At 44.0% G+C, this 22,494-nt stretch overlaps 3 protein-coding genes across 4 annotated transcripts; all 3 read left to right on the forward strand.

Annotated features, from left to right (window-relative positions):
- Positions 1–444: 444 nt before the first annotated feature.
- Positions 445–11,361, forward strand: zc3h13 (zinc finger CCCH-type containing 13). The gene is made up of 20 exons (XM_084346924.1): positions 445–577; positions 1,206–1,379; positions 1,463–1,566; positions 1,733–1,847; positions 2,091–2,202; positions 2,333–2,499; positions 2,605–2,753; positions 3,142–3,342; positions 3,517–3,684; positions 3,769–4,112; positions 4,235–4,723; positions 4,819–5,067; positions 5,157–5,679; positions 6,457–6,653; positions 7,089–8,348; positions 8,468–9,136; positions 9,234–9,377; positions 9,559–9,759; positions 10,451–10,614; positions 10,744–11,361. The coding sequence occupies exons 2-20, from the start codon at positions 1,215–1,217 to the stop codon at positions 10,954–10,956; spliced, it is 5,634 nt and encodes a 1,877-aa protein (XP_084203050.1). The 5' UTR covers positions 445–577; positions 1,206–1,214; the 3' UTR covers positions 10,957–11,361.
- A 2,568-nt stretch (positions 11,362–13,929) lies between these two features.
- On the forward strand, positions 13,930–16,743 carry rpl31 (ribosomal protein L31). 2 transcript variants are annotated; one of them, XM_084346834.1, is made up of 5 exons: positions 13,930–14,037; positions 14,571–14,674; positions 15,075–15,200; positions 16,474–16,586; positions 16,672–16,743. In XM_084346834.1, exons 2-5 carry the CDS (start codon positions 14,571–14,573, stop codon positions 16,701–16,703), a joined length of 375 nt encoding a protein of 124 aa, XP_084202960.1. In that variant the 5' UTR covers positions 13,930–14,037; the 3' UTR covers positions 16,704–16,743. The 2 variants fall into 2 exon arrangements, with proteins under 2 accessions (XP_084202960.1, XP_084202961.1); XM_084346835.1 differs by lacking the exon at positions 13,930–14,037 and adding an exon at positions 14,242–14,348.
- Positions 16,744–17,685: 942 nt separating this feature from the next.
- chst10 (carbohydrate sulfotransferase 10) lies at positions 17,686–22,290 on the forward strand. Its single transcript, XM_084347097.1, has 6 exons — positions 17,686–17,788; positions 18,255–18,398; positions 18,486–18,595; positions 18,708–18,933; positions 19,150–19,255; positions 20,192–22,290. The coding sequence occupies exons 2-6, from the start codon at positions 18,293–18,295 to the stop codon at positions 20,742–20,744; spliced, it is 1,101 nt and encodes a 366-aa protein (XP_084203223.1). The 5' UTR covers positions 17,686–17,788; positions 18,255–18,292; the 3' UTR covers positions 20,745–22,290.
- The last annotated feature ends 204 nt before the right edge of the window (positions 22,291–22,494 follow it).

Raw genomic sequence — 22,494 nt, forward strand, 5'->3', positions numbered from 1 at the left:
AGTTAAATCGTTTACATGCGCTGTAGTAACCTGTTCACTGTAAACCCGCATACTGCAGGCAAGTGAGAAGCAACCCTCTGTTAAACTATAGGGCTTTTCTCACTGCACTCAGAGCTAATGATAGCCTGGGCTGAGACCATGCAGCGTGAAAAGCCCTTATCAAGGCAGACACAATAGAATAATGACACTTCCGGTTTAAACTTTCAATATAGCGCCTGGCGAGCAAAGACATTTTCAAACAACCAAATAAATACTGAACACTGTTATCACTACCAACACGACTATTATATAAGGCTTTCATCGGATAAAGGGCTTTCATCAATAAGTTTTGCTACAGCACGAGAAGCTCTGGAAAATAAAAGCGTGCAGCGGATGTCCGGTAGATGGCAGTGGAGTGCAAACTACCTCAATAAACAAGAGAAGAAGAACACGGCATATGATGCGCACCCCTCCGCCAATATGAAGGCACTCCGGGCAGTTTCTGCCTTTGATTTTATAGAATAAGCCTTGTTATTTCTACAAGTGCTGAATCCACTCACTGGACTAAAGTAGATGCGACGCCGAATTTATATCTTGGGTAAGACGTCTCTTTGTGTTCGCGTTAACTAGCAGGCACGCCGGGGAAGATGTCTTGAAGGCCCCGCGCTGAGATACAACATGAAGTCATTAGCTCTTTGGTTAACTAACTTTAGCATTAGCCTCCGTTCGCTTGTTGTTTCCAGCATGAGGCGTGCACAAAATAATTGACGTCAGCCAGTGACCGACTTGACATTTGAATCTCACACACACGCCTGCGAATGCAAACTACTTAAATAATGGCTTTAAAGTCGCGAAGTTGGCTCGGAACTTTAGCTAGCCTCGAGCTAGCACGCAAGACTGCTCGCTGGAAGTAAGCGCCGAGCAGCTGCACGGATAACAACAGGCCGATTGCATGCATCTATGTTTTGGATGTGTCTCTACCCAGAGGAGAACTAAACATGCTAGTAGGCGAGTGTAGAATTGAAAAACTTTTTGAAAAGTTGCTATATTATAATGATCAGACCCAATGGAATGAATGAATGAATGCAGTGTAGTCATACAACTGAGGAGAAAGTTCTGATCAGTACTTCATTTACATTTCAACTCAAGTCTTAGTGTGTGTATTTGCATTGATACAAATGATAACTCGCAGATATTAAACTAAGCATTCTCTGTCATATGTCCAGTCCTGCAGAATGTCCAAGATCAGGCGGAAGGTAACAGTGGAGAATTCAAAAACCATATCTGACAGCAGCAGCAGCAGCACCACGACCAGCAGCACCAGCAACCCCGCCGCCCCCTCCCGCCGGCCCAGTGTATTCGAAAGACTCGGCCCCAGTACTGGGAGTAATGCTGCTGATGTATGTATGACCTAAAATGCTCATATGGTCTCTTTACTGGATGTGCCTTCATCTGATCGGACGTGTACGTTTGTGTCTTTCAGAGTCATTGTAGAAACTGGCTGAAGACAGGTAATTGCAGTTACGGCAACACTTGTCGCTACACACATGGAACTCAGCCACGAGGCAAAGGATTTAGCTTTAGTCGGTAAGATGGCTTGCTTTAATTTAGTTTGGGAATCAGAGTTTCTGTGTGATATTTTAGGTATGACATTCCAGTTTTGGGACACATGATTCCTTTAAAACGCTGCTGCTGTTTTTCTTTATTGACACGTTGCTTCTTGTGTGTATCTCTGAACGTCTTAACGGAGCAGGTCAGCCGAGAGACCCACAGGTGATCTGCGGGAGAGGATGAAGAATAAAAGACAGGATGTTGACCCAGAAAACCTGAAGCGAGACCTAGACGAGCCCACATCCCCCAAGGTGAGAGTGAGTTATCTGCTCCTTTAGTCTCTACATGTTTGAAGTAATGATGGCTGATTTTTTTAAAATAAAGACTTTGGTGGCACCGCTGACCCTGAATCTGAAGTTAATTTTGACATATAATCTGAAATATTATGTCTTAAACCTGTAACGGCAACTTGAGTAGCCTGGATTGAACACTGAACAAGCACATTGTTCAAAGCTCATTGTGGGTATCATTCTAACTTCTCTGTGTGTGTCCATCTACAGCAGAGAGACTCCTCCAGAGGCCGACGCAGGGAAAAGGAGGATATAAAGATCACAAAAGAGCGCACCCCAGCCAGTGAAGAAGAGCCCACAGAGTGGGAAGCCAATCGTGAAGGTTCGATAGCTCCTTTTGCTCAAGTCAAAGCATTAGTTCATGCTACAGATGGTTTCCATTTCATGTTATTTGAAATGAACTAAAGAACATTAATATTGACTTGACAAATTTGTGTTTGTTTGACTTTAAGACTCAGATATCGGTGACTACGACTACGAGTTATCCTTAGAGATGAAGCGCCAGAAGATTCAACGCGAGCTGATGAAACTGGAGCAAGAGAACTTGGAAAAGAGGGAGGAAATTGTTATTAAGAAAGATGAGGCCCCCATCAAAACAAGAGCCACTGCCATGTCAAAGGTAAGTCACTAGTTTAGTATTTGTGCCACTGCTACCTTTGCTCAAGTAGCTGTTTTTAGCATCTGACTTGAATTTCAGTCTGATCTGTCATCTTCTGTCCCTCAGGCCTCCCCAGAGGAGTTAAGCAGTAAAGATTCACCCTCATCCAGGAAGTCAAGTGGATCCCCAAAACACAAAAGTGCAACCAAAGGCCCAGGCTCTGGGAAGAAAGAGAAGAAGGCGGTCGTGTCCTCGCCTGTTTCAGAATCTGCCAGGTAGGAGCCTGGGACTGGGCTTGTTTTTTAATCTCATTAGACTTCAGTGACATCTGGTGGAAAGTTAGGACTGATTGTGTGCAGGAAACACAACTATATGTATGTATTATATGCACTTTTTTTTGGGATGTATCAAAACACCTTTTTCCGCCATTTTTTGAACACATTTCCCCAAATTTGATGCATAACATGTTTGGATGAACCTGGAGGAAAAGGATGTTGTCTTTATTCTAAATGCATTGCTATTTTTTCCATAAGTTCCCTCAAAATTAATTGCACTGATGTTGTGATGCAATCATCTTCACACATCTACAGTAAAAAAGAGTCTTAGAATTATATAATTATTAATATACATATTAACAGATGTTTTCTTTCCTCTTCTAACCAGGTCTTCTAAAGGGGGCCACAGTAAGAAGAAGGGGCCCCGTACCCCCAGTCCTCCTCCGCCCGTCCCTCTGGACCTTCCTGTGATGGGGAAGAAACACAAAGGCAAGCACAAAAACAAGGAGAAGTCTGAGGAGAAGCAGAAGGAGGGCAAAGATCGGGGGCGAGATACAGAAAAACACAAGGAGAAGAAGGAAAAACGCAGGTACAGTGTGGACGTAACGTGGGTTTAAAATGTACTGTCTAGATAACAACATCGCACAATATGTGTACATGAGCTATCGCCATTATGATGACAGTCTTAATGGTGTATCTGACAACTCTTATCATTTCTCTTCAGTCTTTAACGCGCATCCTTTTGAACGTGTGTTGTTTATAGGGACCGATCAGACAGTTCACACAAGGCCAAGCGGTCAGTCACCTCAGAGGAGCGTTCTGGTAGCGTGTCATCACCTTCTCGGGGCGCTTCTCCCTCCGCTAGGAAGAAATCCACCTCGCCTAAAGCTTTGTCCCATAAGGCCCCTGCACTGGCCTCCCCTCCTCGCAGGTTAACACATGTGCATGATGCCTCCTCATATCAGTAGAGTTTAATCAGAGAATACAGGATAATAACCCTCCTTTGTCACTGCAGGTCTCCCTCTCCCCCACGGCGCCAGCGCACCCCCACGCCTCCCCGGCACCACTCCCCTTCATCCCACTCGGGTTCCTCTGCCCAGCGGCACTCTCCGTCTCCTCGTCGGCGTCGCTCATCCTCTCCCGCCTATCACCGGAGCACAGCAGCCCAGGCCTCCGCCCCCTCCCCTCCGAGCTCCCGGCGCTCCCGATCACCTCCCGCCTCCCACGAAGCCTCCTCGCCCCACCGCCGATCCGACCGGTCGAGCCCTAGCCGGCGGCACTCGAGGGGCCGCGAGAGGAGCCGTGGTGAAAGAGAGCGGAGTCCGCCTGCCCAGGAGCGTAGACATGAGCGCAGAGATGGTAACTTTGTGTAATCACTGTATTTGTTTGTGTTTTTCTCTCGTCCGTTTCTTTGTTCTGTTAATTAAATTTCATATAATTATTTGCATCGGTTTTAAACTTTGAGTTTCTCTTTTTAACAGAAAGCCGCAGCAAGCGAGAGAAGGACAGCATCCGCGACGACCGGGACTACGACTCCGAACAGGTCTCTTCACGGGACGCCCGCGATGACAGGGAGACCAGAGAGGCCCGCGAGCGGCGGGATGCTCGCGAACGAGGACGGGAAACAACCAGAGACTCTCGTGACCACAGAGACAACAGGGACGTGAAGGACTCCAGAGAGAGCAGGACTGAGACCCGCTCCAGCCGAGAGTCGCTGGAGATTCGTGACCGTGAACGGGAACGAGAGAGGGAGCGGGAGAAGGAGAGGGAAAGGGAGCGGGAAAAGGAGAGGGAAAGGGAGAGGACAGACACCCACAGGAAGGAGGAACCAGCTCAGGAGGATAGGAGTTACGGAAGAGGTCACGGAAGGGAAGATGGAGGGAGAGCTGAAGGAAGAACAGAGAACAGGACGGACAGAACTGAGAGGAATGGACGAGGGAGAGGGCGTGCCAATGAAACGTCTGATAAAGGCAAGAACTGACATTACATATAAACCATATACCACCGCTGTACCTTTCTCCAGTGTGTGTCATGTCATCCTGTCTCTCATTTGTTCTTCTACCAGGCTCAAACAGAAACTCCCGGGGCTCCCAGCTGGAAAGCAGCCATGACAACTGGGAGTCACGGAGCAGCGGGGTGCGTGAACGGAGCGCCGAGAGGAGCACGGACCGCAGCGCCACCGAGAGAAGCTCGGAGAGGGGTTTGGACCGAGACCGCTACGAGGTCGAGAGGAGAGGAGAGCCGGCCAGAGACTCCTCCTACGACAGGAGAGGAGGGCACGGAGAGCGGGATCGCAGAGACAACCGAGAGAGAGGTGGGCCGAAGGGATTGCTTCACAGCCAATCAAAAACAAATATCAGTCGTATTATAGTTACTTATTATCAATTTTTTTTGTTTTTCCAGATCAAAGAGCAGCCTCTCCCAACAGACACCAGGGAAGATCCGAGGAGTCCGAGAGGGAGGAGAGGAGGGAGGATCGTAGGAACGATAGAACAGAAGACAGACGAGACGACAGGGCCCGCGACCGGGAGCGAGAGAGGGAGAGGGAGAGGGACAGAGAGAGGGAAAGGGAGAAGGACAGGGAGCGAGAGAGGGAGAAGGAAAAGGAGCGAGAGAAGGAGAGGGAGGCCGAGAGGGAGCGCGCCAGGGAGAGGGAGCGGGAGAGGGAGAGAGAGCGAGAGAGGGAAAGGGAGCGCGAGGAGCGGGAGAGGGAGAGGGAGGAGCGGGAGAGGGAGCGAGAGAGGGAAAGGGAGAGGGAGAGGAAGGAGCGGGAGAGGGAGAGGGAGAGGGAGAGGGAGCAGCGGGAGCGGGAGAGGCAGCGGGAGTGGGAGGAGCGAGAGAGAGGACGAGAGGAGAGGCGGGAGAGGAGAGAGGACACCAGGGACGACCGGTCCGTTCGAGACAACCGGGACGACCGCAAGCTGAGGCATGTGTTTCATTTGACCTACCTGCTGTTCCTTTCAAGATATTACTTCCTTGTTAGCTTTATCCAGTGACGATGTGTTGACATAGAACTAATAGTTATATTCCATCACTGCTCATGGCTAAGGCTAAGGCTAAGTAAGTACATTTACTGCAGGACTGTACTTAAAGGTGCAATCTGTAAGATTTTTAATTGAAAACATTCAAAAATTAAATTTATCAACAGAATGAGAAAGAAATAACAGTTTTGATGTAATCACCTTCTATGTATTGTGTCGCAGAGAAGTTAGCATGCTAAACACCAACATTCCCCTGGTGCTCTGAGCTCACAGTCCAGACTGCTAGCTGCACTGCTAACTGAGCTAAATAGCTAATGGCAGTCACTCCAGTGATATGCTGCCCTCTATTTGTAGTATGAATTCAGCAGGTGGACATCTCTAAAGTGTTGCATCTTTAACTACAGTTTTGAGGTTCTTGTACTTTACTTGCATATTTCCATATTGTGCTACTTTATACTTCCATTCCACTACATTATGAAGGCTAATATTGTACTATATATATTTATATATAATTATACTTATTACTCCACTACATTTATTTGATCACTTTAGTTACAGGTTACTTTACATGCCAAAGTAGTTTTATCAGAATTCAGGTTTAAAACAGCACAGATTCCAATAATCAGAAAAAATGCTAAATATAGGCATTTTTGTTTGTAGTAATAATAACAATGATATTTCTACATTTTTTTTGTTATAATTCTCTTTCCCTCTCCCTTCAGTCGTAAGAGGACCAGGGTGGAGAGCAGCCCGAGCCCCCGACCCTCGCCCAAGCGAGCGACGCGAGACCTCAGTCCAGCGGACAGCGATGGCTACAACAGTGGAGAGGATAAAAGTGAGCGCCCGATTGGCCGAGGGCAGGCCAAGCTCCACCCACAGCCCCTCCTCCCCAGCCCAGTGTGTCCGCCTCCATCTGACAGTAGGGAAATTCTTTCTGAAAAGCACACACCCCTAATTAAATGGGGAATGCATCTCCTATACTGCACTGTTAATCATTTTAGGTTTTATTTCTCTTTGGTATTAATTCACCTTGATTTCTTGTCTTTTGGTTGCATGCATTCCAATAAAAGAAATAGACAAAAGTCAAATAAGTTTTAGAACAATGCACACTAAAATAAAAAGCACTTTCTTTTTCACCCTTTTTTGTTGTTTTGATTGTTTTTTTCTTAATTTGACCTGCCAGATTGGCTTTGCCTTAAATTTAAGGACAATTGTATCAAAGGGCTGCTTTTCATAATATTTTGCTTTCACATTAATAATTGCAAATGCCTCCAAAAAGAGGCCTCATCTGTTAGTCCAGGAGCTTTTATGCTTTAAAAGTCTGGTTATGTGACTGTTTTGTGTGTATGTGCAGGTAGTGACAAGCATCGTCTGCTGAGCCAGGTGGTGCGCCCCCAGGAGCCCTTGCTACGTTCTCCACCAAGAACTCTTTCGTCCGATGACAAGCCCGGTCACTGGAAGGATGAGGAGCGCAGAGGAGCCGGGGACAAGAGGGAAGTACGCAACCGCCTTGAGGAACTGGAGCCACGCGTGGAACGCAGCAGAGGGGGCGAAAGGCGTGGAGAGCACCTTACAGAAGCCTCCGCTGACTCCCGTGGCAGAGGCAGAGACCAGCGAGAGTCCACGCCACCTCCGCTTCCTGTCATTGCCAGTGAAGACAGAGACACCGTTAGCTCCCAGTCCCATGAGGAGGGCAAAAAGAAGACCAAGTCGCAGAGGAAGGGCTTAAAGAAGGGTCGCAAAGACGAGGAGATTGCCGCCGTCAACACCTTGGCTGGTGCAGGAGATCGTTTCAACCCCGAGCCGCCAACTGGCAGTTCTACAGATGGACCTCCACCCTTATACTCCCCCAGGAAAGTAGCCAAGAAGAAGGCACTTGAACGAAAGAGGAAACGGTCACGAGGAGGAGAATCGGATGTGTCCGACGAGGATTCATCCGCTCATCAGCCGCATAGTAAGAGAAAGAGAGGCCCACGGACACCGCCACCCTCAATGAGGCCTGATAACCGCGGGACTGGAGTCAACACAGAGCCGTCTCCACTGTCCAAAATGGACAACTTCAGTGACTGGTCAGATGAGGAGGTCACAGACCGACCAGCACCAATTGAAACACAAGCTCCCCTGGCTCCTGCTGAGAGGGCTCCTGCTGAGCCTCTAAGGAGAGCAGGTCCCAGGGCGGGCAGGGACAGGGACCGGTGCAACCCCCCTGCCATTGCCCCTCTAATCCCCCAGGATCCTCCGATGCTGCTACAGACTCTCACTCCACAGCCCCTCATGTCCCAGCCTCTGCTCCGCAAACCTCCACCGGAGCAGGCGCGCAGTAGCAGCATGGGAAGCAACCAGAGCCGCGCATCATCCCGACGCCTGCGTTCGCCCTCCAACGAGTCCGCCCACAGAGAAGACCCCCAAGGTCCGCGATCCCGTCGGGGCCGACTGCAGGGCACCAACTCTCGTGACCGGGAACGTGAGAGAGAAAGGGAGCGGGAGAGAGAAAGAGAGCGAGAGAGAGAGCGGGAGAGAGAGAGGGCGGTCGTGAATGAACCTCCAGGGGCCGAGAGGAAGTCTCGAATCGACCAGTTGAGGAGAGGAGAGCCCAGCCGCAGCACCTCCTCAGGTAGATAAACACACATCTCGACGCTACATTGCTTTACATGAACATCTATCAACACAAAACCATTAACATTTTGTAAACTGCTCCGAGCCTGACTCATATCTGTTACTATTGTCTTGCAGACCGCCAGGATTCCCGCAGCCACAGCTCCAGACGCAGCTCTCCTGACTCTGAGAGGCAGGCCAGGTCCCGCGCCGGCTCCTACGACAGCCGAGAACGGGAGAGGGATAGGGAGCCTTTTGAGCGGGAGCGAGACCGAAAGGACCTCAGGCCACAGCAGCAGCAACAGCAGCAGCAGCCACTCCTCCTCCAACAGCCCCTACAACAGCAGAGAGACTGGGAGCCCGAACCTAGGGACTGGCCTAGCAGGGGACGGGAGCCTCTACTGATGCGTCCTGGCCGCGAGCCTCTCCTGAGGGAGCGGGATATCAGGGACAGGGAACGCCTACTCCCCGAAGGACTCATCCAGCAGCATGAACGAGAGCGGGAAAGAGAGCGAGAGAGGGAGCGGGAGAGAGACAGCCGAGGTGACAGAGGCAGCGATCGAGAGAGGGAGAGGATGATGATGATGGACCTACCACCCCACGGCGACCCCAGGGCTCCAGGACGAGGGGAACTGAGAGGTGACATCAGAGGAGACCTGCGAGGGGATATGATGAGACAGGACAGGGGTGACTATGAGCCTCTGCTGCCAAGAGAAGCCTTCAGCCCTCCAGAGCCGGAGAAACCGAGCAACAGTCACCATCTAATGGGAGAGCCGCGGGAGCTGGAGAAGACGGACAGCATCGACGGTAGGAAGATGAAAACTTTGTATGCAATTTTCAAGCGTGTTTCATTTTTCTTTCAAAATCTCCAATATTAATATAAACGAAACTTTTGTGTTCTCAGGAGATGATGATGGGAAAGAAGACGATGGGCAGTCTATTGCATCTGTTGGAGAGGAGTATGAACCAATCAGTGATGATGAGCTCGATGAAATTCTGGCTGACAGCCAGAAAAAAGAGGATCAGCAAGATGATGAGAAAATCACAGGTAAGAGGAATTTAATTTCTGTATTCCTTTTTTTTAATTTGAAGAATGCTATATTGAAGGATTGATTGTTTCATTCCAGAACTGCATAAAATGTTAAATGTAAAAAAGATAAAATCAGAAAGATTGTTAAGAAACAGGTGTTTCCTTTTTAAAATTAACCCCCTAATCTATGTGCCGACAGGACCTCTGGATGTGATCGATGTGGACTGGTCCAGCCTGATGCCCAAGCAGAAGCAGGAACCGCGGGCAGCAGGGGCAGCATTGCTCCGGTTCACCCCGGGAGCCGTGCTTCTTAGGGCGGGCATCTCCAAGCGACTTGCTGGGCCTGAGCTCCTGGAGCAGGTCAAAGAGGTGTGCAAGTCTGAGCTGGATGACCCCAAAGGTGAATTTTGACATCATGGAACCCTAAAATTTTTGATTCAGGGTTTGTGCAAAGTCTTGAAAGTTTGCTTGATTATAACCGTAATGTTTTCAGGGTGAGGAATATGCTTGAATTCTGATATAAAATGTTTGTTTTCCATCATGATGTGTCATCAGCACAATCACTCATGTAAACCAAAAATATTCTAATATTTTAAACATATTTGTTTACTTGGTGTCAAAATAACCATGATCATAACATACAATCAGAGTTAATATAAACAGCTGGTAAAATAAACAAAGTGACAACATACATGACAGCAATTTGGCAATTGCAGTTATAGTTGTAGTTGTATCAATGTAGAAGTGATGATAAAGATGGTTTGGGTTACTTGAAAAGCGCTTTGAAAAGCTGTCTGAAACCTGTACTTGTATTTGTCACAAACATTTGCAATTCACTCACTGTTCTTTGAAAGTAGTGATTTTTTTCTTCTTGCCTTTATAACATCAACGCTTGCCCTTTTTTCTTTCGTTTATTTTAAATTGGTAACATGATAACATTGTTTGAATCAGCAAAACAAGTCATTTTGAACGTCATGGGGATCATGATACCTGCCATTACTGTACACTTTGTTCTTGTTTTTCGAATTTAGAAAGAGTTAAGTCTGTTTTGTGTGATCTATCCTTAAATACTCTCTACTCTCTCCTGCCAGATGCTGAAAAGCTGTTCGAGCATGATCTGGGAGCTCTAAATATGGCAGCCCTCAACAGGCGGGTGGAGAGGGCAGGGTTACTGAGCAACCTCGGGCCCTGCTGCAAGGCCCTGTGTGCCCGCAGAGACTTCGCCATACGCCGGCAGCTGCTAAAAAATGACAAGGTAGATGTCGTCTAATCACTGTCAGGATGATGAATTGAACACTGCAATTACTTTTTGCCAATCTTGGCTTTCTCTGGACATCATTTAGATGTGAAAGAGAGAGGTTTAAATCTACTTCTCCTTCCTCAGGGCCTCACCAAGCAGTACCCCGTTCCGCCTGTGGTAGACAACGAGCTGCTACAGATGAGCATGCGTCTCTTCAGGAGGACCATGGCCGGTCAGGCCTCAGGCCCAGAAAGGTCTGACGGTGGGTCAGCACCAGCAGCCGACGTGGCTGCAGCTGCTAGCAGTAGTAGTAGTAGTAAGCTCAGCACTGCGCAGCCTGAGGTGTGTGTGTCCTGAAAGAAATGGGTTTATTCAGACAAAAACACATGAAAGTGAACACTTCTAAGCCCTTCCTTCTTCTTCCCCAGACTCTGTCCCATGTCATTACATACCTAGCCTTTTTAGTCATGAGAATAAAGAAAAACGGCAACATTGTGAATCTTACTCAGTGATGCTTTACATATTTTGGATCTGCAAGTGCTGTGCCATAGACTACTGGACATTCTAGCCTATGGAGGTATGTAATGAACCATGTACAAGAAACTTCAAACGCAACTAAAATGACCATGTTTTTTTTCTGCATTACGATGTTTTAGAGCAGCTTTTAATTGTCTGTTTCACCTGCCTAACCAAGTTTAATGTTTTGTTTTCATATACTGTGCATTTGGTTTCTACAACTGTGCATTAAATGGTTAGATGTTACTTTTTGTAACGGGTCTTTTGCTTTGTATGAAGTGACCATTCAGCCTTCTGATAATGTGACTCCTGATGATATTCTTGCCGTTTTGTTTACACCATATCGCAGAATATCTGCTGAGCAAATCTGTAGCATTTGCGGCAGAGTGTTACCGACCAACGACACTGAAACATCCTGCAGGGACTTGAATGTTTCTCATGAATAAGCACTGCCAAACTATTCCTTTTATTGAATGTAATTTGTTACATCTGTCAGTCATTGGAAACATTATTGCTTGATGTATTTGTTTTGAATGGTTTGGCAATGTCTCCCTGAAATGAACTGAAGTGAGTGCAGAGCACACTGTAGACTGCAGAGTACCAGATCTCCAACACTGCCATGTGGAACTCCCCAGCCAACACCATCCAAAAAGGAGCCAAAATGTTCGCAATAGGAAAAGACACTAGGCTGCTTAGATAAAAAAATGCCTGAAAAGATAATTAATTTCAACCTCACATCACGTTTGTGTTCCAGTGGTTGACCGTCCAGAGTCACAATAAAAGACTGGTACAAGTGGATAAACTGAACCTCTGGGATGTGGTTATATCAACACTCTTAGTCCAGCAGTTGACACTTGAAAAGAGCAGATTGTGCTCGGACACAAAATCAATGGACAAACCAGCGTCAGTGGTGCACTGACCAGTTTAAAGAACTTAATAAGAACGGGGAAGGCTGTTATCTTAGAGCCCTGGATTCAACATGATGCCTCCTCCCACCCATGCAACTGTGACTTGAAATCTAAGTGACATTACAGACATGAAGAGATTGGGCTCTGATGTAGCCGCCATCTTTTAGTCAGACCACAACTCTATGTTGTTGGAAAAACACTTTTCTTACTACATATTTATTTTTTCCAACTCAATTTTGAGATGTGCAAATAATGATATCTGGTTTAACGCTGTATTTTTATTTTGTTTTTTTACTGTAAAATAAATTTAGAATGACATTTTTAAAAAGAAAAGGCATTTTGTCAAATAAGGACGACTTGGAACCTGGAGGACTTCAAATGTAGCGCTAGATTATCATATTAAATTAACAAGATCTATGAGGATAGCCACTCTTTTGCATTTTGAGGTTAAGTGATGACACAGAACCACACCCATTTTAGGGTTGTTGCCTGTTATGAATGAATCTTCATTAAGAATTATGGTGCTACGTCCAGCAAATTTGTCAAATAACTTTAAAATAACAATTTTTTAAGTAATGCTTATTGCTGCCATGTCAGAAAGAGAAAAAATTATCAGTATCACGTTACAAAGTGAAAAGTTTATTGTTATAACGATGTTTTCAAATTATTATGAAATATAATTGTACAATGATATTTATCTTGTTATAGCACTGAAAGTTTCATCTTGATAACTTATGACAGTGATTCACATAACATACTTCCACATCAAAAAGGTATTTTCATGTGATATAACGTGAAACGTTTCATGTTTTGACAATATAACTTAAGTTATAATGCAACGCCTTTCTGTTATAACAATATGTTATCAGGTTATAACATGAAATGTTATATAAACAATAAGTTTTATGATGTAATCATATGTAAATATCTAATAACGAAAACATCTTATTATAACAAACTTTACGTTATAACATGACAGTGCTTTGTTTTTCTGGCATGGCAGTGATACACTGCTGTAGATATTGTTTGAGAAAGACTTACAAAAAATAGAGCAGGGGCCTCATTTATAAAAGTGTTCTCAGAATTTTACCTACACATAGCCTCAAGACTATTTCCAGCAGTGTGCTTAAGTTCGATACATAAAACAAAAAACCTCGCTTCAGCAGGTTCTAAGAAACCCGTTTGTAACTTACACACCTGTGATCTATAAATCTCAAATCAACTTAAATGAATGGCTCATTCAAGCTCATTCAAAGTCTACCATGGGCTTGGATGCATCTGTCCCATATATCCCTACATAACCAGCAGGAAGATCTCTTAAGTCAAGTCTAGACTTTGCTTAGAGATAAGATCATTTCCAAGTTAAAGTAAGGTTTTATAAATAACTATTTAAACATGGTTTTCTGTTCAAGTCATTGTAAGTCTGTTTTATAAATGAGGCCCTAGGGGTCTGATTGCAGGTTGAACACCATCTCCTAATACACAAAATAAAAAAATACATATACTGTGAATGGTGGATGTCTCTTGTGTTCTGTCCTACACTGGTTCGAAGAGTTAATATATTTTTCATATGTCATACAAGTGCAGTGCCCCATCCTACATATTATCTTAATCACAAAAATATCACCTTTTAGGCAGCTGACATGCTCGATCAAAAGAAAAACTAATTACTGCATAGTACATAATGTTAAACAAAAGAAACTGACAGAGGCATACATCTCACTGAGTCCCAATCATATCATAATCGTTCTAAAAGTACACTAAATTATATTAAATAGCCAGTTTGTCGGGAGTGTATTTCATTTTACATTTCTTTCAGCTCACGCACTGTCCTCTTCACCAGTACACATATTAACAGTGCGAGTGTGTTGAACAAGGCAAGGTAATAACAAGAGGAACCAGTAGTCGTACACTTGTTGTTGACGAACATCATATAAAACGGACCGGTTTCCTTTACCCACAATCCTGTGCTTTAGATCCGTCCTTCCGACTTCCGTCTCAACTACGAGCCGAAGTGAGTATTTTTTACGGGAATTATATTTCTACAATCTAACGCCATCCCGCGATATTAAAGCCACAATTGACACCATACATGACCAATACATTTATAATAGTGTTCCATTGTCGTTAATCTGAGGTTTTTGATGCGTTTGAACATCTTTAAAGATGTTAAAGTTAAAAGCGGAGAATGGTAGCGTTGACTCAAGCGATGGGCTGCATATTGCCCGGCTGTTGGGTGCTCACATTTTGCCTGAGCGAGAAAGACATACAGTGACATAGCTTATAACCTAAAGCACTAGTACTAGACTGAAGTGCTGTTTTAACGTTCAATTTATCCTGTCGTTTAGTCCGCAGGCTAGCTTGCGTTGAATTATGTTATAGCAAGCCAGCTTTGTGCTAACGTTAGGCGTGAGTGTATCCGAAAATGTGCCTTGTTCCTGCTAGCAAAGAAGCTGGTGGTGTTTATTTTTCCGAAGTTAACATGTGAAGTGGAAATGTAACGATAAGAAATATGCTCAAGCAGTAATGCACGTTTGTTGTTATTAGATGGCCCCCAACAAGAAAGGAGAGAAAAAGAAGGGGCGTTCAGCCATCAACGAGGTTGTGACCAGAGAGTACACCATCAACATCCACAAGCGCATCCATGGCATGTAAGTACTGCACGGACACTGACGGCTCTGGACATGCCTGATTCAGGGACAACTGTTTTATTTAAAGACGGCGTTATAGGCTTTTAATTAACTTGTTCCGTTATTGCTCATGCCTTCTAATTAAGTTGCATACCTGACTTATGTGGGTATATGATGGTGTTTATAAGTGTTTTCAATGCTAAAAACTGTTGCTAGCAGTGCTGCTAGCATAGCTGGCATCATAAGTTAAGTGTTTCAGAGCAACCTGAGTAGTCCCTTAAGGGACAGAGTAGTATAAACTTTAATGTGCATAAAGCTAATACCAACACGTTTTCAGTATTGTGTGATAAATGGCAAAATAATGATCAGTTTTGGAGTTGTTGCATTCTGTATCATTAACGCTGTTGTCTCCTCCCTGCAGTGGTTTCAAGAAAAGGGCTCCCCGCGCCATCAAGGAGATCCGCAAGTTCGCCGTGAAGGAGATGGGAACTCCTGATGTCCGCATTGACACTCGCCTCAACAAGGCAGTGTGGAGCAAGGGTGTGAGGTGAGATGATGCACTGTTAGTACCACACATGAGGAAAAGCACACAGCCAACATGGACTGAGTGATGTTCTTGATTGTCCTGCTTATGCTACTTTAAGGAGAGTGGAAAGGGCATGGCTTGTGCAGAGTTTCTTTGAGATGACATAATACAGCAAAAATTTGCCTATTTTTGTAGTAGTCATTGATTGAACTATAGTTTTTCCCTTTATACACGATGTAAGCTGTTGCTTAAAGTGTGTAGCACTGTCAGTTAGAATCACATGATTTTTAAGGTTGCATGCCGGTACTTAAGGTCTTTAAAACTGATTCTTTTAAAATGTAATAAGATGAGTCAAGTTCTTCTGTGTGAAAGTCCACATCTTGATGTTAAAGTCTTGAAGCCTAATACTGTTTTGTTTTTCACTTAATACTGTCACATAACCCGTTGACAAAAATGTAGATTAACCTTATTCTATCTAATCCATATTCCTACATTAACCCGCCTCTCCAAGTGTAGCTGTAGACAATCTGATTTAAGCAGTGACTGTGCTATAGTAATGTCTGTGCCACATGAAGCTCCAACGTGTGGTTTGAGAAATTGTACCCTCAGCTTGTACAAAAAAAAAGTAACTGAGAAACAAACCATTTGTAGCCGTATGCTTGGAATTAATGTCTAAATCCTTGGTGACTATTGTGAATTCTGTGCTGATGGTCGAAGGACTAAGTGACAGATCCTTTTAATGAGTGATACCAGCTACCCAGCTGTCTGCATATACTGGATATCCTGTTTTCATTACTTTACTCTAAAAATAGGATATGTAAGGCTGCAACTATATTTTCATAATCGATTTATTGCCTAGTCTTTAAAATATAAACCGATTAGTGACAATTTCCCAGAGCCGAAAGGGATGTCTTCAGGTTGCTTCTTTTGTCTAACCAAAGGTTCAGAACCCAAAGACTCTTAATTTACTAAGAAAATGACAAACAAAAGCAGCAAATCCTTAAACTTAAGAAGCTGGAGCCAGCAAATGCTTGACATTTTTGTGTGGACAAATGACTGAAACAATTGATTATCAAAATAGTCAGGGATTAATTCATTTTTTGCTTCTTGATCAATTAGTTGATGTACGAATCATTGCAGCGCTATTAAAGTGTATAAATATTTTGACACAAACTCCGACATGTACATAAAGTCGGAGCCATAACGAATCTACTGGTTAATGCACAGATGTGGAACCATATCCAACGGCTTGCATTTAGTAAAAATGGTAACCTTGACGTTATCTGTTGTGCAGGAACGTGCCATACAGGATGCGCGTACGCCTGTCAAGGAAGCGTAATGAGGACGAGGACTCTCCCAACAAACTGTACACCCTGGTCACATACGTTCCTGTCACCACTTGCAAAGGTAAATATGGCACTCACTCATGTTGTCATTCACCCACTGAAGCAATAAAGACATTTCACTAATTCTTTCCCTCTTTCTCCTACAGGTCTGCAGACAGTCAATGTTGATGAAAACTAAATTTGTTCCCTCTGCGAGTGGAATAAATGAAATAAAATGACCTCCGTCTTGTGTCTTTATTTCTTTCTCTGCACTTAACTGAATGTCATATTTTACAAATCTTGAATTTAGATTCATGTCTATAATTGCAGAGGATTGTATATGAAACACAGGTTGCACACTGCAGGGCTCCAATGCTTAAATTAGTCAATGCACCCAAGTATTAATGTTTGGAGCAAACTTGCTCTTCACCAGTCTGATTAATTCTAAATGTAGCCACATTCCCTGCAAACAGATAGTTTGTAATGACATGCTTGTTGAGACTAAATTACTGCTTCCACCATTTCAGGTGGAAGTGTTTCAGGAAGGCAGGCAGACCTTGTCTCTTTCTATGGCAAATAAATATTGTATTAGAATGTTCTCTCTGACCATGATGGTGCTATCTTGGTACCTAATTATTATTCATAATATATTATTATTTTTTACACAAATGGGATGGCAGCTTTGCCAGCTCATTGAAATGTTAGAATCGTGGAAAATTGTAAAATTTTGTAATGGATGGTACTTGGTTGCACCACAACAAGCATGAGGTGCATTTGACCCATTATATCTGGACATACTGTTGAACTTCTGATTACAAAATGAAAGGATTGCATCTGATCCTCAAGCACATTATTTAAAGGGGGAAAAAAGTGCAGTTATAACACTTTTAAATGGTGCAGCCCACAAACAACTGACATTTACACGACAAACTCAAACCTGTGTGGGATTGACTAATTAAAATGAACATATGGACATTTTTCTTATTAGAGTCACTATATCTGCAGTCTGAATTATCCTGGCTGCACGGAGCATCTTTATAATCGGTTTTTTGATGGTATCATCACTATAAATTAAAACAGCTGGAGAGGCCTAATACAAACTTACGGTGGGTGTCCCTGTAAACATGCGGTGCTGCAGTGCTGTCACCAGGGGGCGCTACTTATTTACGAGCAGTCGGATGTTGTGAGGAACAGGGAGGCAGCAGCAGGATAGACGCGATGGCATCGTCCAACATTTCCTCCAGAGTTTGTCCAGCTGTAAATTAGCTGTAACTAAACAACAAGGTAAGACACGGAGCTGCTCTGGTGCTGTGCGGGTTGCCACGTATTGAATTGACTTCAACTGGAAATATTAACGTTAGCACTGCTGAAGTTGTCTTCTTCATGGCTACTCACTGTCTGGTGGACACAGGTGTGGCTAGCTGGTTGGCTAACTAACTGACCAGCTAGCGAGCTAGCTTATTCCAGTTATTTGGATACGTTAATGCTAGTTGTTGGTAGCTATCCATATGCAACATCCACTCAGTAGCTAATCAATGACACCTCTCCAGCTAACTCATAACGCGATATTAACTTAACACGCTGATAATGCTAGCTTAGTTAGGTATTACAGTAGTTTAGCTAGGTGATATTTTGCTTTTGTAATCAACGTAACACGGTAGTTAATGTTAGATACAGTGTAGTCAGCAAATATTTAAGCTAACAGCTAGCTCGTCCAGTACAGTCTTCAGTCAGCTGTCTGTGTGTCCAGGTGGGAGCGCCGCACACTGTTTCCATGGCCGTCGGCTGATGGGCGAAGCGATGCGGCACCACTGGCTGCTCCTTGGGGCTTGCGGCTGGGTGCTGCTCATCCTGATGTTCGTCAGCAAGTTCATCAGCTTCAGAGCTGTGGATGGTAAGCTGTCAGTTCTCATGTTGTTAGAGAAAGGCGGACAGTTGTAGGGGTTCACGTGATCAGCCCACTCTTAATATGTATTTGCAGACTATGGCGAGAGGGCTGGTGGTCAGAGTTGGACAGTGCCAGGAACCAAGGTGGTTAAACCCATTTCGGTTTCCAACCCAGGAAAACCAGCTCCAAAGCCATCAGATCAGGTGACTAATGCAGTTTATTACTAGCTGTCATCCACCCCTGACTCAACATGAAACCTTCAGTCAGATGAAAAACTAAGCTATCATTCACACGAGTGTTGTGTGTGTGTTTCAGCCTTCAGTCGTACCAACAGTGTCAGACTGGCAGTCTGTTGCTGAGAGGCGAATCGACTTGCTCTCGACTGTATGCAAGAACAGCAGCCTCAGGAACTTGACTCACGTTTCCATCAGCAAGTTTGTCCTGGACCGCATATTTGTCTGCGACAAACACAAGATCTTGTTCTGCCAGACGCCTAAAGTGGGAAACACACAGTGGAAGAAGGTCCTCATTGTGCTCAATGGTAAGTGTGGGACATTGCTCATGTTGACTGTACTGATAAGGAGTAGCTGATGAATACCATTTGTGATTCGGCCATACTCACACGGGCCAAGCATGACATCAGTCTTCTAATTATCTAATGAACCCTTTTGTGAAACCTGATGTCGTAGTATTGACTCAGCTTCTTTTTGTTTAATCAGTAAACTCAGTTGATGACTTCTGTTATTAACATTGGCAGGAGCATTCCCCACAGTGGAGGAGATCCCAGAAAACCTTGTTCATGATCATGAGAAGAACGGCCTGCCCCGTCTCTCCTCACTTACGCCGCAGGAAATTACTCACAGGTTGGTATAGAGTTGCTCTGATAAATGTAGACTGTTGGCTGGATGACAATTGCTGATAAAGCAACAACTTTTGGCTGGCAGGGCTGCAAATAATGATTAATTTAATTTTCAAATGGGCCTAATCCCACATGTACACAGGTATTTTTGAAAGTAGGGGTTTAAAACAAAAACGATCCCCGTCCAGATGAGCGTTTTTTGAGGCAGTGAAATGTGACTGCTCTTCACTGAATCCACCTGGATAATACCATTTTATTAAAACATTGTCAGCTGCCATTTTTCTCTCTCTCTTTTCCATAATTGTGTTCAAATGTCTGTTTATGTCCCTCTAAAGTGGACTATTTAACATCCATTCTGCCAATGTACAAAGTTGATACTCCACAATATCATTACACATAATCCGACTTTACTTTTGCCAGTGATGCTACATACGCTGGTAAGGCCCAGTTAGGAAGCAAACCTGGTCGTCATAGTTTCCAAAAATCTCTGTTTCTGTCCGTCTTGATGTGAAAATATGAAAACAAAGTTTCTAAATATTTCACCCTGGAAGGAGTTTTCCAAAAGGTCAGCTTTTCAGTGAACTTGAACGCTGCTCAGGTGTGTTTTAAAAAAAGACCAAAATGCATAGAAAAAGCTTTGTTTTAAGAAATACCTGTGTGGCCAGGATCTTAATCCGTCAGTTATTTTCACAATTAATTGTTTGGTTTATAAAATGTCAAAAAATTATAAGAAATGTTCATCTCAGTTTTCCAGAGCCCAAACTGATGTTTTCAAATTGCTTCTTTTGTCCAACCAACAGTCCAAACACTAAGCCATGTTGGCTGAAAAACGAATTTTCTTTCAACTGACTCATTAATTGACCAATCCTTGCAGCTCTATTGCAAGACAATATCTTCATCCTTTACAACTGTTTTCTCATTAACTTTTGTGTCCCAACAGATTAAGCACTTACTTCAAGTTCTTCATCGTGAGAGACCCCTTCGAGCGCCTGATTTCTGCATTCAAGGACAAGTTTGTGAAGAACCCGCGCTTTGAGCCGTGGTACAAGCACGACATCGCTCCAGCCATCATCCGTAAGTATCGAAAGAGCCATCGTGACAGCGACCACTCCGCCTCGGGCCTGCACTTTGAAGACTTTGTCCGTTACTTGGGCGACGTGGAAGGGCGTCGCCGCATGGACCGGCAATTCGGCGAGCACATCATTCACTGGGTGACTTACGCGGACTTGTGCGCACCATGCGAGATACACTACAGCGCCGTGGGCCACCATGAAACACTGGAGCAGGACGCCCCGTACATCCTCAAAGCAGCCGGCATCGATCGGCTGGTGTCGTACCCGGCCATTCCTCCAGGCATCACCCGCTACAACAGGACCAAGGTGGAGCACTACTTCTCAGGCATCAGCAAGCGGGACATCAGGCGTCTCTACGCACGCTACCAGGGCGACTTCCACCTGTTTGGTTACCCGAGCCCAGACTTTCTACTGAACTAAAATGATTAACACTGACTAAAAGACCCGTTTTCATATAAAATCCTCTCAACATCTTTGACTGACACAGAGGTGTATCGTAGCTGACTGAAATGCCCTAAAAGGCTGGTATGCAGTAGATTGCTCACTGTTATGTATTTGACTGAAAGGCGCTGCCTATTAACACTATTTATAAGAGAGGAGCTGTAAGCGTGCAGTTTATCTATAGTGTCACCATACGCTGAAGGGAGACTGAAAATGTTGCTGCAAGAAGATGGTACGTCAGTGCGGGCCACACAGTCGCATAATGAGATTCAGAGGTGATAGAAGCAGCAGTTTACCATTTTGTGTGGGCAAAAAGGTCAATATAAAGATCGAATACAGGTACACTTCAAATTGAGACACATTTGTCATCTTTATATTTAATGTTTATGACTTAATTATCCTCGTCTGTCCGAGGTATACTCCGTAACGCCAGGGATACAGGCCCGTTAACCTGTAATGTAGCTATAATACTGCACTGTATGGATCATCAGTTTAATGATTCATCCTGTCGAGGAAGGCTGTGGACAATGCTACACGTTTCGACATGTAGTGTCTTTTCTGTACTCCTTGCTGTCATACTAGATGTAGGCGAGGACCATCTGTATCAGGGATGCTCAAATTTTTGGACAAGGAGAGTGAAGAAGAAGAATATAATAGGAACTGATTGGAAAATGATGGTTTTCATTGGTGTTTTTACGAGCTACACATCAGTGGTAACTTTTTACATTTTTTAACATTTTGGCTTTATGCAGGACATATTAATGTCTCGTAAGACAGTAAATTACTCTTCAAATGTCATGAAATAGCATCAAAAATGAAAACTGAAACGACACCCTTGGTCATGCCCCGATCCATATTGTAGCCATTGTTCCGGTTGCTCTGCCTTTACTTAAACTGACAAGAGGTATCAAATGCTTTTGAATGCGTTTATTTAGCTGTTCACTGCACTGGGACAATGAAGGAAACTGGCACTGTATTTTGAAGGGTCATTTTTCTATCAGAGACGTACTGTGTAAATGTTCTTAACATGACTTGCGACTCAACATTTGTATTACATGTTGCTATTTATAATATTAACCTGCTGACTGGTGGTGCGAACAGTGTCTCAATTGTAAGACGGTACTGCCTCCATGCACCCACCTGGTGACCTTTTGGACAGGTGGTCATAATACAAGAGCAACGCTAGTTAGTAATAAAGTTCCATGTGAAAAAAAAAAAGTGCTCTTAATTTGCTGCTTTTTGTTAGCAGAGAGAATACATGATTCATAAAGGCTTCAATCTTTCATCTTTGCTAGTAGAAAAGTGTTGGTGTATATGTGTGAGTTTGCACTAGAGCTGCAACAACCGCTTGATTAGCTGTCGGTTAGGGCTGGGCATTTATATACTTTATTTTTAATTATTACGATATTTATTTTGATGGTTTGCTATCAGGCTAAAACAACAAAAATCAGTAGTGCTAAAAAAAGAAATATAAAATTAATCCAACTGTGACGTTAAAATTGAAAATCCAACTTGAATCGTTGATTTGGAGAGTCGTGACACCCCTACTCAAAATTGAGAAGCTGAACATAGGGCGATATGGCCTTAAAATAATATATATATATATATATATATGTATAAAATATATAGTATTATCTGGTTTCTTTCCTCTATGACAGTAAAATGAATATCTTGGCTTTATGGACAAAACAAGGCATTTGAGGGCGTCTTCTTAGGGTTTGGGAAACAT

This window comes from Pagrus pagrus (assembly GCF_965226575.1).
Source record: "Pagrus pagrus genome assembly, chromosome: 24".
NCBI lineage: Eukaryota > Metazoa > Chordata > Actinopteri > Spariformes > Sparidae > Pagrus > Pagrus pagrus.